We start from the raw sequence: 18,647 nt of genomic DNA on the forward strand, positions 1-18,647 counted from the left end.
TCAGCTCATGGTTGGCTAAACAAATAAAAAAAATTAAACAACATTTCTGTTAAAAAAAAAAAAGTGAGTGCTCGAAAAACCAATGATATTGTATTTTATGTTGATAAAACAAACTATAACTTGAGCAATGAGCAGCTATAAAGGGCCCTCGCAATTAACATACTTGCAGTTCAATTAAATTAAAATCATTGAATACATTGTCATGGATGAGTTGGTATTAATATAATCTCTATAAAACGCCAAAAATGGAAACCAATTCCAAAATAGTCAAAATGTCAGACTTCCTGTTAGGAATGGCTTCTAAAGACTTTTTTTTGTAGGTCTTGGGCTGTTGCATATATCTCCCAATTTTCAAATTTAGGTGACACAAACTTGAAATACTTGTGAAAAATTATTAAGGGGGACTATAGAGCCTTTGAAAACAGAACAAGAAATCTCTAAAATTATTTATGCTAAGCTTGATGTGTGTGCAAAGTTAAGTTGAGTTTTCAATAGTGTTGCTCCTGTCCCGGATTTTCCTGATTGGCATGGATTTTCATGTTCTCTTCAAGAAAAACAAAAAAATAATCCAGGACACTGAGATGTAAATGTGTAAAATGAGCATTTCAATTTAAATGTAGCATGTCTATGTCCATCAACTTGTGCTCAGCCTTATTGGTCTAGAAAAATGACATAGCATACTCAATTAGTGGTGGAAATGCACTGTGTAGGATAAGGAGAGAGAAACAGAAAAGGATCCAGTGACTAAAAAGAGTGAAGTTTTGTCGTGAAAACGGGTGGAGAGACGCATGTGGAGGGTGCTACAAGAGGTGATGACAAGCCAGTAAAGAAAAAACACTCAACATGTTTTAACAATAACTGGTTAAAACAGTCATTGTTAAAATTCATTTTTAACAATGACTGGTTAAAACAGCCCCTCCGTGAGTATTGACCTTATTGTGGTGGAGGTGGTATTGTCCCTATGATCCTAGGAGCCATGTTGTGTGGGGCTTCATGCCCCTGGTAGGGTCACCCATGGCAAAAGGGTCCTAGGTGAGGGGCCATAGAAAGCACGTCTCAAAAGACCCCTTATGAGGAATAAAATATACGGACTTAAATTTCCCTCGCCCCGGACGCGGGTAACTGGGGACCCCCTCTGGAGCCAGGCCTGGAGGTGGGGCTCGAAGGCGAGCGTCTGGTGGCCGGGCCTTCGCCCATGGGGCCCGGCCGGGCACAACCTGAAAAGGGAATGTGGGTCCCCCTTCCCATGGGCTCACCCCCCGTGGGAGGGGCCAAAGGGGTCGGGTGCATAGTGAGCTGGGCAGCGGCCAAGGGCGTGAACCTTGGCGGTCTGATCCCCGGCTGCAGAAGCTGGCTCTTGGGACATGGAATGTCATCTCTCTGGCTGAAAAGGAGCCCGAGCTGGTGTGTGAGGCAGAAAGGTTCCGATTAGACATAGTCGGACTTTCCTCCACACACAGTTCGGCATACTTATCCCCCCCCCAACCCCCGGCTGGGCGCCTACACATTGGGGTTCACCCTGGTGAACGAGAGGGTAGCATCCCTCCGCCTTCGGGTGGGCGGACGGGTCCTGACTGTTGTTTGTGCCTATCCACCAAACAGCAGTTCAAAATACCCAACCTTTTTGGGATCCTTAGAATGAGTGCTGGAGAGCGCTCCTTCTGTCCGGGTCGGACATGGCTCGGACTCCATCGTTCTACTGGGTGACTTCAATGCTCAAGTGGGCAATGACAGTGAGACCTGGAAGGGTGTGATTGGGAGGAACGGATCTGAACCAGAGCGGTGTTCTATTGTTGGACTTCTGTGCTCGACACGGATTGTCAATACAAGTAGGGATTGTCAATAATGAACACCATATTCAAACATAAGGTTGTCCATGTGTGCACCTTGCACCAGGACACCCTAGGCCACAGTTTGATGATCGACTTTGTAGTCGTGTCATCAGATTTGCGGCCGCATGTTTTGGACACTCGGTTGAAGAGAGGGGCAGAGCTGTCAACTGATCACCACCTGGTGGTGGGTTAGCTCCGATAGTGGGGGAAGATGCCAGTCTGACCTGGCAGACTGAAACGTACTGTGAGGGCTTCGGCGGTTGCTGCTTCCTTAAAATATTGTAGAAGGCAAAACCATTAAAAAAACGTTTAACTGCACAATGAACTCATTAAATAGTGATAATTTTACGGAAGAGGATTAGGGCCAGTGAAGAAAAAAAAAACGAGGGGTGACAGGATTCTGACTTTTTTTCTCAGAATTCTGACTTTATTCTCAGAATTCTGACTTTAAAGTCAGAATTCTGACTTTATTCTCAGAATTCCGACTTTAAAGTCAGAATTCTGACTTTATTCTCAGAATTCCGACTTTAAAGTCAGAATTCCCCATTTCTGACTTTAAAGTCAGAATTCTGACTTTATTCTCAGAATTCCGACTTTAAAGTCAGAATTCCCCATTTCTGACTTTAAAGTGAGAATTCTGACTTTATTCTCAGAATTCTGACTTTAAAGTCGCAATTCTGACTTTATTCTCAGAATTCTGACTTTAAAGTCGGAATTCTGACTTTATTCTCAGAATTCCGACTTTAAAGTCAGAGTTTTGAGAATAAAGTCAGAATTCTGACTTTATGGCGTGGGGTGGCGGAGGGAAAGTCAGTGTGGTGTGGTTTTGACCAGAGTCGTCAACGAGTGACTTTTTGCGTGCCAGAGGATTGCCGGAGGAAATCATTTCACTCTTAGAGGAGCAGGGGGTGAGTAAATAAAGCATTGTGCTCATTTTGGTGACTGTTGCGTATATAACTGTCTCCGTGTAGCATGTAGCTCCGTTGCTAATTGATAGCTCTTGACAGGATGCGCCGCATTTACACGTAAAGAAGCATTATGCGTATTTTGGTTCATTCAGTAGTCAGTTTCATTCAACCGATGACGTAATGTACATCGGTTGATGTATGTAAATGTATATAAATGTATGTATATATATATATATATATATATATATATATATATATATATATATATATATATATATATATATATATAGTTTTATTAAACCGATGACGTCATGTACGATTATAAATATACATATATATATATATATATATATATATAATATATATATATATATATATATATATATATATATATACACATACAAGTCACGGCAACGTCACAAAGCGCACATTGAACCTTAAATTTAACTCAATACACTGATCACACTGTTGTTTAAGAGTAGTGATTCTACGTGCCACAATTCAAGGTTACATATCAAGTATTATATCAAGTATAATCATGCACACCTTTATTTACTCACTGGATGAGACTTGTTTAGTGATGTTACACCTGACATCGTATCAGGAGTGAGAACATTATTATTTAAATAAAACAACTTTGTACAATAAGTATACTGTCATAAAGTCATGTTTTCAAAATGCCCACTGTTGTGTTTGACAAATTGTAATTCTTTTTACTTTGTTGTGCAGATAAAGTGACTGATGGAGGGTGCAACTCAACCAGTGCCTGAAAAGCCGGATTTGGATGACTTAATGCGCTTATCTTAGCAAAAACCCGTTATTTTTTGCAGGTCATTAATCTCAATAAGAACAATCCTAAATACCTATTTGGTACGGTGGCAAAGCTAACACTACGCCAGCCAACCCCCGATAGCTCCTTTCACTCGGCTGACGAGTTCATGAAATTTTTTGCTCGGAAGATTGAATCCATTAGGGATGAGATCAAGATGACCATTCCGATCACTCAGTCGGGACCGCCGATTACCGGCGCCGATGATCATGCGATAACCCTTTCAAATTTTAAAAGCGTGTCCCTCGAAAGGCTTACACAATTAGTTAGTGCGGCTAAACAGACAACATGTTTACTTGACCCGCTTCCAACCAAACTACTTAAAGAATTATTTCAAATCTTAGGACCGTCCGTTCTAAATATAATTAATCTGTCTATCTCCTCTGGGATAGTGCCTACAGCCTTTAAAACCGCTATCATTAAACCGCTACTTAAGCGACCAAATCTTGACCCGGACTGTCTCAGTAACTATAGGCCAGTTTCAAATCTCCCATTCATAGCAAAACTGCTTGAAAAAGTAGTAGCGCAGCAGCTTATTGATTACATGGTCGCTAATAATCGATATGAATCTTTTCAGTTTGGGTTTAGAGCTAATCATTCCACTGAGACAGCACTTGCTAAAGTGACTAATGATCTCCTCTTAGCTATGGATTCAAATACTTCATCGGTATTGTTACTACTCGATCTTAGTGCTGCCTTTGACACTGTTGACTTCAATATTTTATTAGAGCGTCTTAAAGGTTGTGTTGGTATTTTGGGGTCAGCACTTGACTGGTTTCATTCGTATCTATCAGACAGGACGCACCGAGTGGTCCATGGCAATGCGTCCTCTGAGCTCTATAAAGTTACGTGTGGTGTCCCACAGGGATCGGTACTAGGACCAATTCTATTTAATGTTTATATGACTCCGCTTGGGAACATAATACGTAAATATAATATTAGTTTTCAATGTTATGCGGATGACACCCAATTATATATGCCATTATCAATGACAGATCCGCGGGACTGTTGTAATCTTGAGGCATGCCTTGCAGAGATCAAGCAATGGATGTCTCTCAACTTCCTTCGTCTGAACCCAGATAAAACTGAGATGTTGATAATTGGTCCAGCTCGTTATCAACATTTATTTAAGGAAACCGCTATAACTCTAGATAGCCGTACTATCACTCAGAGTGATACTGTAACTAATCTCGGGGTAATAATTGACCAAACGCTCTCCTTTCAAAAGCATATTAAAAATATAACCAGAATAGCATTTTTTCACCTTCGTAATATTGCTAAGGTTCGCCCAATCCTCTCGACCGGTGATGCCGAAATTATACATGCATTTATCACGTCGCGCCTGGACTACTGTAATGCATTATTCTCTGGTCTTCCCAAGTCCAGCATCAAAAGTCTACAGTTAGTACAAAATGCTGCTGCAAGGCTGCTCTCACGGACAAGAAAATTTGATCACATCACCCCAATATTAGCCAATTTACATTGGCTCCCGGTCCATTTAAGATGTGACTTCAAGGTTCTTCTATTAACCTATAAATCATTGCATGGCTTAGCGCCTTCATATCTCGTCGACTTAGTTGTTCCTTATGTTCTGTCTCGTAACCTTCGTTCGCAAAACGCTAGTTTTTCAGTGACACCGAGGGCCAAGAAAATGTCTGCAGGGGCTAGAGCATTTTCCATTCGGGCTCCGGAGCTCTGGAATGCCCTGCCAATGGATATTAGAACTGCTACCTCAGTAGAAACATTTAAGACACGTTTAAAGACGTATTTCTATGATGTGGCCTTTAATTAACCTCTCCCCGACCCCACTCCCCCCACCCCTCCCCGGCTGGGGAGGTGGTTAGGTGACACCCATGCTGACGATGGCTATCTAGATTCTCGTGGACCAATTCAGCATGAGGGAACTGCAGTGGAATACCCTCCTGGAGGACACTGCCAGGACAATCGAAGGCACCTCCGACAGCTCTTGGCTTTTGCCTGGGCATCCACTTTTTGATTTCCATATGATGTATTTTATGTGCCCTCTTTGCATCCATTGCAGCCTGGTGATCCTGAAAGGGGGATCCTTCCATCTGTGGTCTCTTCTCAAGGTTTCTCATTTTTCCCCTGGTAGGGGTTTTTGAGTTTTTCCTTGCCCTTTTGGGAGCCTAAGATCAGGGGATGCTTTGAGAATTATTGTCAATTGATTGTCTATGTGAAGCCCTTTGAGACTGCTTGTGATTTAGGGCTATACAAATAAACTTGACTTAATCAAACTATGCTTTAGACTTGCATTCAGCAACAAGGAAATACTTGCAGTTTTAGCACATAATGCTCAGACTATTATAAGTATTTGGACTCTGAAGAGAACTTGTAAAAGACTTGGTCTGTTCCGAAGAAAGAATCAGTCGGACCTGGAAGATGTGTTGGCTTTTGTCCAGCATGAAATCCTGACTTGTGGCCAGATGCAAGGTTATCGTTGGCTTCATCTACGTGCGATTCAAAAAGGATTTGTTGTCTCACAAGATACAATAAGACAAATTATAAAATTGGTTGACCCAGTCGGCATGGAATTAAGAAGAGCACGACGCCTTAGAAGACGCCAGTACAGCTGCCGAGGCCCAAATGCTCTTTGGCACATGGATGGCTATGATAAATTAAAACCCTATGGGATTTGCATCAATGGTTGTATTGATGGGTTTAGCCGGTATGTGTTATGGGCAGAGGCCTATACCACAAACAGTGATCCCAAGGTGATTGCAAGTTATTTTATCAAAACAGTTTCGCGCATTGGTGGATGTCCAGAGAGGATCCGTGCAGACAGGGGCACAGAAAATTGTTGTGTTGAACAGATGCAAGTGTTTTTGCGACAAAACCAGTCTGACAATTTTGCTGGGGAGAAAAGTTTTCTTTACGGGAGAAGTACTGCCAATCAGCGCATTGAAGGGTGGTGGTCCATCCTTCGCAAACAGAGCGCACAGTTCTGGATTAATTTATTTCAAACTCTTCAGGAGGATGGTCACTACACAGGAGATTTTCTGGATAAAAGTCTTATCCAGTTCTGCTTTCTTAATCTTGTGCAGGTAAAATATTTTGTCTCCTCGTCATGTTTTTGAAGTTGAAATGAATAAATAAGTAGTAAAAAATAACAATGTACTTAAATACTTAACTATGCTGCTCTTGTGTAGGATGAGCTGGATGAAGTTGTGAACACATGGAACTCACACAAAATAAGACCAAGGTCCAATGGTGATACAGCTTCAGGCCGGCCAGTCGTCATGTATTCATTCCCTGCCATGCACAGTGCCGAGGATCGACTGAAACCCACTGGAATGCAAGATATCACTGCATGTATGGAAGAGTGCACTCCAAAATGCCAGTTTCCTTGCGATGAAACTGTATTTGAACTGTGTTGTCTGCTAATGGAGGAAAATGAATGGCACGCTCCATCAGATCCATTGCATGCAAGTGACTTGTATCTTATGTTGCGAGAGGAATTACTGAAGATTGTTTGACAAGCGTATTGATGTAATGAACATATAAACTCCTCAGAAAATATTTTTTTCAGATTTTTTTTAATCAATACTCTGTATACTTAGTTACTATGTTTCTTTAGTCTTACAATGCCTTCTTGACCTTAAAATATTCTTAATGACCCAAATTTTCCAGAATAATTCATTGCAAAATGGAATTTCTTTTTAACTATGCTTACCTGATCTATGGTTATTCTTTTCCATTTGTGACTAACAAAAACAAAGATGTTACATTTTGCTTGAAATGTCCTGAAATTGACTGCTTAAATATGTATTAATGTATTACTTGTATATTAAAAATTGGGTCTTTCCATAGAAGGCATCTGTACAACATTACAATACTTTATTTTTATATACCAACATTCAGGTACAGTCAGGAAATACATAGTGGATGAAGAGTGAGTTTATTGAATGCAATAAAATATTACGACTGTTTATTACAGAAGCATTCACTTAATACAATGTAGCTGCTGAAAACAACCATACAATGGTTATGCACAACATCTTGGGTCATTTTAATAAAGCCCTAGAATTTTTATATAACTGGAACATAATACCAAATGCAAGCTGTTTCTATAAAATTCTAAAAACAGTGAAGAAATGAATACAAAGTTTGTTTCTATTTGAGCAATAAGAACAGTGAACAAAATATGTTGTGTTGATGCAACTTACAACGGATAATTAACGGAGTTATGGTTATTGACAGAATTAAACAATATCCATGACTCAGATATTGCTTTCGAGAATGGCATTGAATTCTGATCGGAAGTCTGGGAAATTTTCATAGCTGTCAGCAATGCACAAAACCTTTCCACACGTGTGCCCCACTGGTCTTCTACTAAACTCTGTCATTTGTTGAAACTCCACAAGGACTGTATCGGTAACAATAAGATCAGATCCAGTGAAAAACCGGAGAAATTTCTGAAGCTTGAGTTCATCCAACTCTCTGATGAACCTTTTCAGATGATTTACCACTTCCTTCTGCGTTGAGGTTAAATCATTTGGAAATTTCAGCAGTTGGCAGACCTTTTTGGAAGTAGGTTGCAAGTCAGAGCACAACTTGTTAAGTGCGTCAGGACTTATGAAGTCATGGTGAAAAGTAACCTCCCTCCAGCAGTCAATAACAAACATGGGCTTTTGGACAAGCTCTTTGTGCGCTATTTCCTGCAGTATTGTGGGAAAGGTTTCAGGTGTGATTCTCTTTCTACACCCGTAGCTATCAAGAACTTCCACAAGATCATCTTGGTCCACTTCTGAAAAGTCCTTCATTGCGTCCATCAAAACGTCACGCTCCTGGCTGCTCACAAACTGCAGAAAGTGGGCCCTTGGATCACTGTAGACACAGTTGAAAAGCACTTGCTCGAGGAAAGGAAACGCAAGTTTGTTTGGGAAATAGCAACAATCTTGGTAACCTTTTACAAGTATTCTCCCAACTGCTTTCCACTTTGCTGCAGAAAAATCATGACGGATAAATGGCACTTTAATTGATGTACCAAGGGTGCATCAGTCATAGAATTCCTGCCAGAAACAGGTGAGAACATCTCTTAGTACTCCAGACCCAACACCTGTTTCTTCTCTATCATCTGGGAGTATGGGTTTCACACTGAGTGGTTTGTTCAATATTTCTTCTTTACAGAATGCTCTTATCATATCATTCAATGTGTCAGTGGAGTGGACAGTTATAGTCAACACATCCTGTGGATCAGGTGGATTGAGGGGCATAGCAGGACCACCGTAGATCATTGTGACTTCTGTATTTGAAGTTTTCTGGTACCCCCTCCCTGCTTCTCCCTTACCTGTTTGGTTATCTTTCCATCACTGTGTATCCATCCGATTGCAATATTTCTTGTTTTCTGCTTCTTTGTCTCTTGTGGTTGTGTCTTTGAGGTGGTGTCCTCTTTGTCACTATCTTTCCTGAGTTTCATTTTTTCACGTAGTTTTTCTAAAAGTCAGTTTTTTCTTTTGGATGTAGGCTGTTTCGTCTTGCAAAAATTAAAGAGTACAATCCGGTCTCCATAGCGAGGGATGTAATTGGCAAGAGTGGCATCGTCCATCAGTGTGATGACATCACTGTCAATCTGCACGATGATAGAAAAAAAAAATCCATCACACAGAATCACTTAATTTGAAAGAATGAAGCACAAATATAATACTTATTGTAAATCAAATCCACACTTGACAAACATGTTGCAACTGTTTAATCTTTAGGAATTTATTAAGCCACATTTATACCTGAAGTCTGTGTTTTTTATTTCATTTTATACACTACTTCAATCATCAGTTCACTTAATGTGAGTGTGTACATACTTAAAATGAGCTAGAGTTGGATTGTGGTATGGAGTCAGCAAAGCATAAGGGGTTTGATGCCGCGAGTCGCGGTGTTGTACCGACGCTTTGTGCCGTTGCCGTGACGTGTATGTAATATATGTATATTTATAATCGTACATGACGTCATCAGTTTAAGGAAACTATGTATATATATATATATATATATATATATTCACGTCATCGGTTGAATAAAACTGACTCCTGAATGAACAAAAATAGCATAATGCTCCTTTACGTGTAAATGCGGCGCATCCCGTCAAGAGCTATCAATTAGCAACGGAGCTACATGCTACACGGAGCCAGTTATATACGCAACAGTCACCAAAATGAACACAATGCTTTATTTACTCACCCCCTGCTCCTCCAAGAGTGAAATGATGTCCTCCGGCAATCCTCTGGCACGCAAAAAGTCACTCGTTGACGACATAATGTCCTCTCTGGTCAAAACCACACCACACTGACTTTACCTCCGCCACCCCACACCATAAAGTCAGAATTCTGACTTTATTCTCAGAATTCTGACTTTAAAGTCGGAATTCTGAGAATAAAGTCAGAATTCCGACTTTAAAGTCAGAATTCTGAGAATAAAGTCAGAATTCCGACTTTAAAGTCAGAATTCTGAGAATAAAGTCAGAATTCTGACTTTAAAGTCAGAAATGGGGAATTCTGACTTTGAAGTCGGAATTCTGAGAATAAAGTCAGAATTCTGAGAATAAAGTCAGAATTCTGAGAAAAAAAGTCAGAATCCTGTCACCCCTCGTTTTTTCTACTTCACTGGCCCTAATCCTCTTCCGTATAATTTGGCCAAGCGTGATGTACGTTTTCAAGAATAGTAAGACCATCAAAATTGGTGTCACTTTTTTTAAACAGAGTGGCACAGCAGCGTCACAAATGCATGTTGGGTCAGTTTCAATGCTTGTTTAGGCCCTGAAAAATGCAATCGTGAAAATAAATAAATAATGTCTTCAAAAACAATAGGGACATTGCAGCGGCCGCTAATTGGAACCATCAAAATTGGTGTCACATTTCTTAGTAAACAGAGCGTCAGAGCGTTCTCTATGTGAACAGATGTTAACTATTTAAAATCTACAGATGTGCTTGTTTATGAACAGCAAAGGTGCAGTTTGGTCAGTTTTAGTGCTTGTTTAGGCCTTGAAAAATGCAATTTGTTGTGTTTATGAACAAACAAACAAACAAAAAAACAAACGAATGAACAGGGTTTACAAAAACAATAGAGAGATTGGAGTGGCCGCTGAGCGGGACCAAATAATAAAATTAATTTCTACAAATACAATAGCAGCCTTGCAAACTTGGCCCAAATGTGTGGGCCCAAATCACAGTAAAACTATATTTCATATTTGCCTTTGTCATTTAATATCATATATGGCCTTTTAAATGTATTACTGTACATCTGGACAGAACAAAGGTCAAAAAGTAATTTGGGAATTGTATACTTTTACCTTATTCAATAAAACTGAGTGACTTTTGGTTCAATAAAAATCTGAGTGTAAAATAAATAAAGATGAAAACAAAGCATTTAAAAGAACATTTTAATTAATAAATTAACAAACCCATTGTAAAAACTACATTGTAACAAAAAGTCCACAATTTCCATTACCTAATTTCAGCTAAATAAGAAAGTCAATCACCACAAACAGCTCCGAGTAGGAGGCAATGCAGTTATGAAAAGCAGACAAAAACACGACTAATTTCCTCTGAAAATGTTAATAGAAAACTAGGCATTGTTAGTTTGTCTATGCAAGGGGTCCATAAGTTGTGGTTTGTCGGAAAAAGTTTATTGAAGCCCTCACCTCACCACGAGGAATTCCCAGGCAGAGCTGATTGACTGCTGGCTCCTTCCCAGCTTTGTATATCTGAAAGTAAAGCACATGACAATGCACTCTTCTATCATTTTATTCTAAATAATTAATTGACATGGTGCTATAAGCTCAATAACAAAATAAAATATGCACTTTGGTCAAGTCGATCAAGGTGATAAGATCAGAATGAGCTCTGCCACTTTTGACACGGTCTCTTTCTATGGCCACGTCCGCGTCCTCACTCTCTGCGCTAAGAGGACGGATCCTTGGCACAACCCACCATGGCCTGAACACACAAAACCACAGTATTGTCACAAGTGTGCTTGTTTGAATGTGCAACCAGATTTTATTGCTCAGGAATTCGAAGCATAATAATATAATACAATTCTGTCAACACAGCATATACGTACATTGGTCGCTCTGAAAGCAGAGCATACCTGATGTATGATAGACAAGATTCATAAAGACAAGAGTTGCGGACACTCCAGTGACCAGTGAAGAACGTGTATTGCAGCATTAAGGTGATACTAAAGAAGGCAAAACTCTGTACTGCCATAGTGAAGAGGTTCTTTCCAACAAAGTGCCACTCCAAAGGGTTCATGGTGCGGTTGACTGAAAAAAGAAAAACAAATCAGCAAAATTCTGGGATTACAACAGAAGCCTGCTATTTACCGGAAAAAAAATCTGTGCATGATTGATGCCCATTATACCGTAATTTTCTGACCATAAGTCGCGGTTTTTGTCATAGTTTATGTGTGTGTGTGTGGGGGGGGGCGACTTATACTCAGGAGTGTGTGTGTGTGTATGTGTGTGTGTGTATGTGTGTTTATGTGTGTGCATGCGTGCGTGTAAGAGGAAGGGATGGGGTGATGTTCATGTGTGCTCATGTGTATGATGTGGCTCTTTGTGGTAACAGTAGAAAATGTGGCTCTTAGCGTCTGACTGGTTGGCCACTCCTGGCCTAGGGCGACAGTTGGGGGGGGACGAGCTGCAACCACAAAAAAAAAAGTTGTTCTAACATCCATCCATCCTCTTCCGCTTATCCGGGGTCGGGTCGCAGGGGCAGCAGCTTTGGGAGGGACTCCCAGACTTCCCTCTACCCAGCCACTTCATCGAGCTCATCCCGGGGCTCCCAAGGCATTCCCAGGCCGGCGCATCCTGGGTCCTCCGCGAGGTCTCCTAGGCATCCAGGAGGCATCCTGATGAGATGCCCGAGCCACCTCATCTGGTTCCTCTCAACGTGGAGGAGCAGCGGCTTGACTCCAAGTCCCTCCCGGATGACCGAGCTTCTCACCTTATCTCTAAGGGAGAGCCCGGACACCCTGCGGAGGAAACTCATTTCGGCCGCTTGTATCCTGGATCTCGTTCTTTCGGTCACGACCCATAGCTCGTGACCATAGGTGAGTGTAAGAGCGTAGACCAACCGGTAAATTGAGAGCTTTGCCTTTTGGCTCAGCTCTCTCCTCACCACAACGGACCGGTACAGAGTCCGCATTACTGCCGAAGCTGCACCGATCCGCCTGTCGATCTCGCGCTCCATCCTGCCCTCACTTGAACAAGATACTTGAACTCCTCCACTTGGGGCAGGATCTTATCCCCGATCCGGAGAGGGCATTCCACCCTTTTCCGACCGAGGACCACGGCCTCGGATTTGGAGGTGCTGACCCTCATCCCGACCGCTTCACACTCGGCTGCGAACCGCCCCAGTGAGAGCTGGAGATGTCGGCTTGAAGAAACCAACAGCACCACGTCGTCTGCAAAAAGCAGAAACGCAATGCTGAGGTCCCCAAACCGGACACCCTCAACGCCTCGGCTGCACCTAGAAATTCTGTCCATAAAACTTATGAACAGAATCGGTGACAAAGGGCAGCCTTGGCGGAGTCCAACCCTCACTGGGAACGAATCTGACTTACTGCCGGAAATGCGGACCAAACTCGAGCATTGGTGATACAGAGACCGAACCGCCCTTTCCGGAGGGCTCTGCACCCCGTTTTCCCAAAGCACCCTCCACAGAACTTCCCAAGGGACACGGTCGAACGCCTTCTCCAAGTTCACAAAACACGTGGACTGGTTGAGCGAACTCCCATGCCCCCTTGAAGATCCTGCCAAGGGTGTAGAGCTGGTCCACTGTTCCACGGCCAGGACGAAAGCCACACTGCTCCTCCTGAATCCGAGGTTCAACCTCCCAACGGACCATCCTCTCTAGCACCCCTGAAAAGACTTTACCAGGGAGGCTGAGGAGTGTGATTCCCCTTTAATTGGAGCACACCCTCCGGTCTCCCTTCTTAAAGAGGGGAACCACCACCCCAGTCTGCCGATCCAGAGGTACCGTCCCCGATGTCCACGCAATGTTGTAGAGGCGTATCAGCAATGACAGCCCCACAACATCCAGAGCCTTCAAAAATTCCAGGTGAATCTCATCCACCCTTGGGGCCTTGCCCCCGAGGAGTTTTTTTTAACTACCTCAGAGTTTCCAGAACCTGCTTCCACAATGGAAGGTGTGTCAGTGGAATTGAAGAGGTCTTCGAAGTACTCTCCCCACCGACTTACGATGTCCTGAGTCGAGGTCAGCAGCACGCCATTTCCACTGTAAACTGCTTCCCCCTCCTGAGACGTGCAGAAGTTGACATGTCCTCACCAAACTCCTCCCACGTCTGGGTGTTTGCCTCAGCAACCGCCGAAGCCGCGTTCCGCTTGGCCATCCGGTACTTGTCAGCTGCCTCCGGAGTCCCGCAGGCCAAAACGGTCCGATAGGACACCTTCAGCTGGACGGCATCCCTTACCGCAGGTGTTCACCCGCGGGGTTCAGGGATTGCCGCCACAACAGGCACCAACCACCTTACGGCCACAGCTCCGGTCGGCTGCCTCAGACTCAATGTCCCCTGCCTTCTCCGTGATAAGGGAAAAGCTCCGCCGGAGACTTGAAGCTCTTCCTGACAGGTGATTCTGCGAGACGTTGCCAGCATACCCTCACAATAGGTCGGACCGGCATCTTCCCCCACCATCGGAGCCAACCCACCACCAGGTGGTGATCAGTTGACAGCTCCGCCCCTCTCTTCACCCAAGTGTCCAAAACACACGGCCGCAAATCTGATGACACATTTACAAAGTCGATCATCGAACTGTGGCCTAGGGTGTCCTGGTGCAAGGTGCACACATGGACACCCTTATGTTTGAATATGGTGTTCATTATTGATAATCCTTACTTGTATTGACAATCCGTGTCGAGCACAGAAGTCCAACAATAGAACACCGCTCGGGTTCAGATCCGTTCCTCCCAATCACACCCTTCCAGGTCTCACTGTCATTGCCCACTTGTGCATTGAAGTCACCCAGTAGAACGATGGAGTACAAAGTCGATCATCCAACTGCGGTCTATGGTGTCCTGGTGCCAAGTGCACACATGGACACCCTTCATGTTTGAACATGGTCTTTATTATTGACAACTCTTACATTTTAATTGAAGACACTTGTTAAGACTCATTAGCCCCTTTTTATTTGAAATGAAATGGCATTTTAATCATGGATAGCTACATAATTGTACCCTGGTCATAATATTTTGGCCACAGGAGGGAGCCAACCAGTGTATCTTTACTTGAATCCAATGTACAATGTTTGTGAAAATGTCTGTGAGACATTAAGCCACATAGTCAAGCCCTCCGCAAGTCTGCGTGGTGCATACGCCGCACACCACGACCACGGCCAGGGGGCTCCAGGGAAAATCTTGCCTAGGGCACCAAATTGTTCAGGGCCGCCACTGATCAATTTTATACACTCGTAAAAAGGCTGTGGACCGCTGTTGTGCGGCAACCGCTTTGCTAGGCGGAGGGATACATATGTGACACAGTAACTGCGGAGATGAGTGGTGTGTTGATCGCATGTCCGCCAGGCAAATAGTGCCACATAATTCACACAAAGAATAGACAGAATGAGATTATGACGGACATTACTGAAAAAAGGAAGCTTTTATACACAAACCGTCATTATGGGGGACAAAATAAATGTATTTGATGCCGCTTTTAAGTTAAAGGCAGTCGATGTTGACTTCGTGTTGTGTCACCCTTTTCTTTCCCGGTCACGTCTACTCTGGAGCTATACGTGTCGCTCGCTAGTTTAATGTAATTTAGCGCTTTGTCCATGAATACAATTAGCATAAACAGACCCTCATCATGGAAAATGCAAGAAGAAATGGATAACAGCGACGACGAAAGAGAGACTGACCAAGTGTGTGGCGAAAGATATCTGACGCTGTTCCAACTGGACACTGAGGAGGAAGACTTCGATGGTTTCAGTGCACAGGAGGAAGCTATTTTTTACTTTTACTGGTATGTTTTTTTAACCAGCCCTGTCAGTGCTGTGCTACCATGTTGCTGCTGTGTTACTGACGCATCTCAGTGACTTTTACCGGTATGGTTTTTTTTTTTCTGCAGCCCGATTAGTGCTGTGTTACTTACGTGTAAGCAAGGCAGCGTTTAGAAAGACATGCTAAAGTATGTTATTAAAACTTTAAAGGCTTTCTGTGTACCGTCTTTCTTTGTAAATAACTTGCGTGCACATGCGGTTTATAGTAACGGTGCGGCTTATTTATGGGGGGGGGGTAATTCGTGATTTTTTGCTGGTGCGGCTTACAGTCGGGTGCGGCTAATAGTCCAGAAATTACTGTAGATGAAAATAAAAAATACGTCACAGTGCGCTCGGAGATTGAAGAGGTCCAGGCGTTCTTCGTCCCACCAGTCAGGGCTCAGCAGCTGAGCTTCTCCTAAAGAAGGAACAAATCATGCACAGGTTTTGCATTGTACTGCATTTGGAGTATTAGCTGTAAAAATTGTGTTTAAATTTAAAAATTAACTTCTGAATAAAGATTACCATACTTGATCTCACATAGGTCCTAGACATGTCTACGAGTCCTTGTCCAAAGCAGTGATGAGGCAAAATGAATATCATCCGCTCGGTTCCATTCCATTCCAAGACACTCTGTAAACCAGTGACCAGCTCAGTGGCCTAGTAGTAGAGTGTCCGCCCTGAGACTGGAAGGTTGTGGGTTCAAACCCCGGCCGGGTCATACCAAAGACTATAAAAATGGAACCCATTGCCTCCCTGCTTGGCACTCAGCATTAAGGGTTGGAATTGGGGGGTTAGATCACCAAAAATGATTCCCGAGCGCGGCGCCGCTGCTGCTCACTGCTCCCCTCTCCCCCAGGGGATGGATCAAAATCACATGGGGATGGGTTAAATGCAGAGGACAGAGCCCTTTGAGACTGCTTGTGATTTAGGGCTATATAAAAACTTGACTTGACTTGTAAAGGTTCAGAAATTCAAAGGCAAACTACACTTTAAAATTGGGAATATAAATTACATTGTAGTTCCACACAGGTTTATTTTTTAGCCCAATTATCTATAATAAGACTGACAAAAAAATGACATTTTAAAAACCAATTAATGATTTTACCTCATTTGTAGACATTGCCTTGACACTCATTCCGAGGGAGCTAACACCTACAGTGAGGAGGTTGATACAGACCAAAGATATGTAGGCTGTGGTGGGAGTGGAGAACACAAAGGTTGCTGGGTACATCAAGGGGGTCATGGCGCATCTATAGTAGTTGATGAAATTAGCAATACAGGATATAAGTGCAGATTCACAGTTTTGGTAGACATTTCAATTGTGACGCAGATAGCAAAGTTGTACAAAAACATTGCAAGACAACAAGGTACATCAAAATATATATATATATATATATATATATATATATATATATATATATATATATATATATATATATATATATTGTAATTCAGCCTTTTCATGCACATATAGTTTACATGAGACAATTAACCAGGTAATCTGGTGCTTTCTATATACCCCCATGTTAACTGGTTTCTGAGAAGCAACTTAACATGTTCGTGTTGTTTTGACTTTAATAAAAGTTCATACCTCACAGCCCCATGGACTTGCATGCGCTGAAATCAATGATGACAAGTACAGGTACGCATCAATGAAACACAATAACGCAGAAGCAATACATATTTGAAGCAATTTTACTGGCTCCATGCTCAATACATCTGAAAAGGAAGATACGCCTGACTGTCCGTCTGATCACATAGTTTTTACTCGTTCATAATCACACAAAACACTGATCAAAATCAACACAGTCCTGATACCATGTCAAGTTGCTTCCGAGAACCCAGTTGACATGGGTGATTGGTACTTGTGCGTCAGTACTGTGCCAAGTGCTCAGTGAGAAACCCTGTATTGGTGAGTGTATCACTTTAAGAAAAAAGTAATGTGACCAATAGAGGGAAGCGTGTCATTTGAAGGTGTCACGCCAAATTGTATTTATAAGGAAACAAACAGCATCGACATGTGGTTTTGTAGAAAATTCATACAAGTCTGAATACATTTTGATCTTTTGACACCACTTATTGTAACTCTCACCTTCCTTTGGACCTCTTTATTTAAATTTAGTTTTGAATTAAATGTTTGCACTGTCATAAAAATATTTGATTGCTTATGAATTAGATTCGCTTTTTATTGTATTCAAAAACTTTGTCCCCCAACAAAAACATATTAATGAATCAATTTTTTAAATATGTTATTTGATATCATTATTAGTTTTGAGCTGCCATGTAACTTACAAGACACACCCCCACATTACAATTTTGTGCACAATATCGTTGTTTATCAAGTTTCAAAGATGAGCAAGGGTTTTTGGTTGTTTTGAGAGCCATAAATCGGCAAATTTTACCCTTCCATGGTATGTCCAGATGGCTTGTCTTAAAAAAGACTGCAGAGATTCTCATAAGATTTGAATGTTTAGCACAGTACGGTGTCATTGCAATATGTTGGAATGAGCGTGCCCACAATGCGGCATGGGTCTTCAGCCCCAGTCCGGCCGCACTGTGAGTTCCAGAATCGGTTAGGTATTTGTGTACAAATATTCACTGTCATTATTGCTACACTCAGCTGGAGCAGTATAGCAATGACAAATGAGCAAAACTGTCCAAACAACATTGCGCAAAATCCATTGCTGGCGATTATGAGCTGTTAACACTGCTGAAGGAGCTGCAACCAAGTACCGACTATAACTTCATGGCTTGGTGTGAATATTTTTCAAACAGTGAAATACACCGATCCATCCATTCATTCATCCATCCAGACTTATGTAATTCAACTAATAAAATGTGCTTATGAACAAAACCTGTTTTTGTGTTTGAGCTCTTTCCTTTCCTGCAGAGACGAAACACTTTTTCTTTGTTCTGTGCCGAGAAATTGACTTACTCATGGGTACAACTACATTCGCAACCCAACTACATTCGCAACCCACTGCATGCTTAGGGGTATAACCATCAAGACAAGACAAAAATTTGACATCCCCGAACGAGTGGAATGAAATCCCCTTTCCACTCTGACGATGAGG

General features: G+C 42.3%; 2 protein-coding genes and 1 pseudogene across 2 annotated transcripts in view; 1 reads left to right on the forward strand and 2 right to left on the reverse strand.

Annotated features, from left to right (window-relative positions):
* LOC147050602 (phospholipid-transporting ATPase ABCA1-like) overlaps window positions 1-18,647 on the reverse strand; it is a 99,074-nt gene that overhangs the window by 22,422 nt on the left and 58,005 nt on the right. Inside the window, exons 31-36 of the mRNA XM_085919985.1 lie at window positions 16,679-16,823; window positions 16,101-16,203; window positions 15,917-15,988; window positions 11,667-11,841; window positions 11,383-11,515; window positions 11,221-11,283 (exon numbers count right to left, since the gene is read on the reverse strand). Coding sequence (XP_085776111.1) covers window positions 11,221-11,283; window positions 11,383-11,515; window positions 11,667-11,841; window positions 15,917-15,988; window positions 16,101-16,203; window positions 16,679-16,823 — 691 coding nt within the window. The remainder of the gene's footprint in view (window positions 1-11,220; window positions 11,284-11,382; window positions 11,516-11,666; window positions 11,842-15,916; window positions 15,989-16,100; window positions 16,204-16,678; window positions 16,824-18,647) is intronic.
* LOC147050603 (uncharacterized) lies at window positions 5,913-7,284 on the forward strand. The gene is made up of 2 exons (XM_085919986.1): window positions 5,913-6,631; window positions 6,737-7,284. The coding sequence occupies exons 1-2, from the start codon at window positions 6,014-6,016 to the stop codon at window positions 7,061-7,063; spliced, it is 945 nt and encodes a 314-aa protein (XP_085776112.1). The 5' UTR covers window positions 5,913-6,013; the 3' UTR covers window positions 7,064-7,284.
* On the reverse strand, window positions 7,790-9,800 carry LOC147050604 (uncharacterized; annotated as a pseudogene).

Source organism: Syngnathus leptorhynchus, chromosome 9 (genome assembly GCF_054491065.1).
Source record: "Syngnathus leptorhynchus isolate UIUO chromosome 9, UIUO_Slep, whole genome shotgun sequence".
In the NCBI taxonomy this organism is placed as follows: Eukaryota; Metazoa; Chordata; class Actinopteri; order Syngnathiformes; family Syngnathidae; genus Syngnathus; species Syngnathus leptorhynchus.

Bases quoted from the DNA above. Each gene is read 5' to 3' on its own strand.
- LOC147050603 (XM_085919986.1), top strand. From the start codon at position 6,014: ATGCAAGGTTATCGTTGGCTTCATCTACGTGCGATTCAAAAAGGATTT. The intron at 6,632-6,736 runs GTAAAATATTTT...GCTCTTGTGTAG, and splicing joins GCTTTCTTAATCTTGTGCAG to GATGAGCTGGATGAAGTTGT.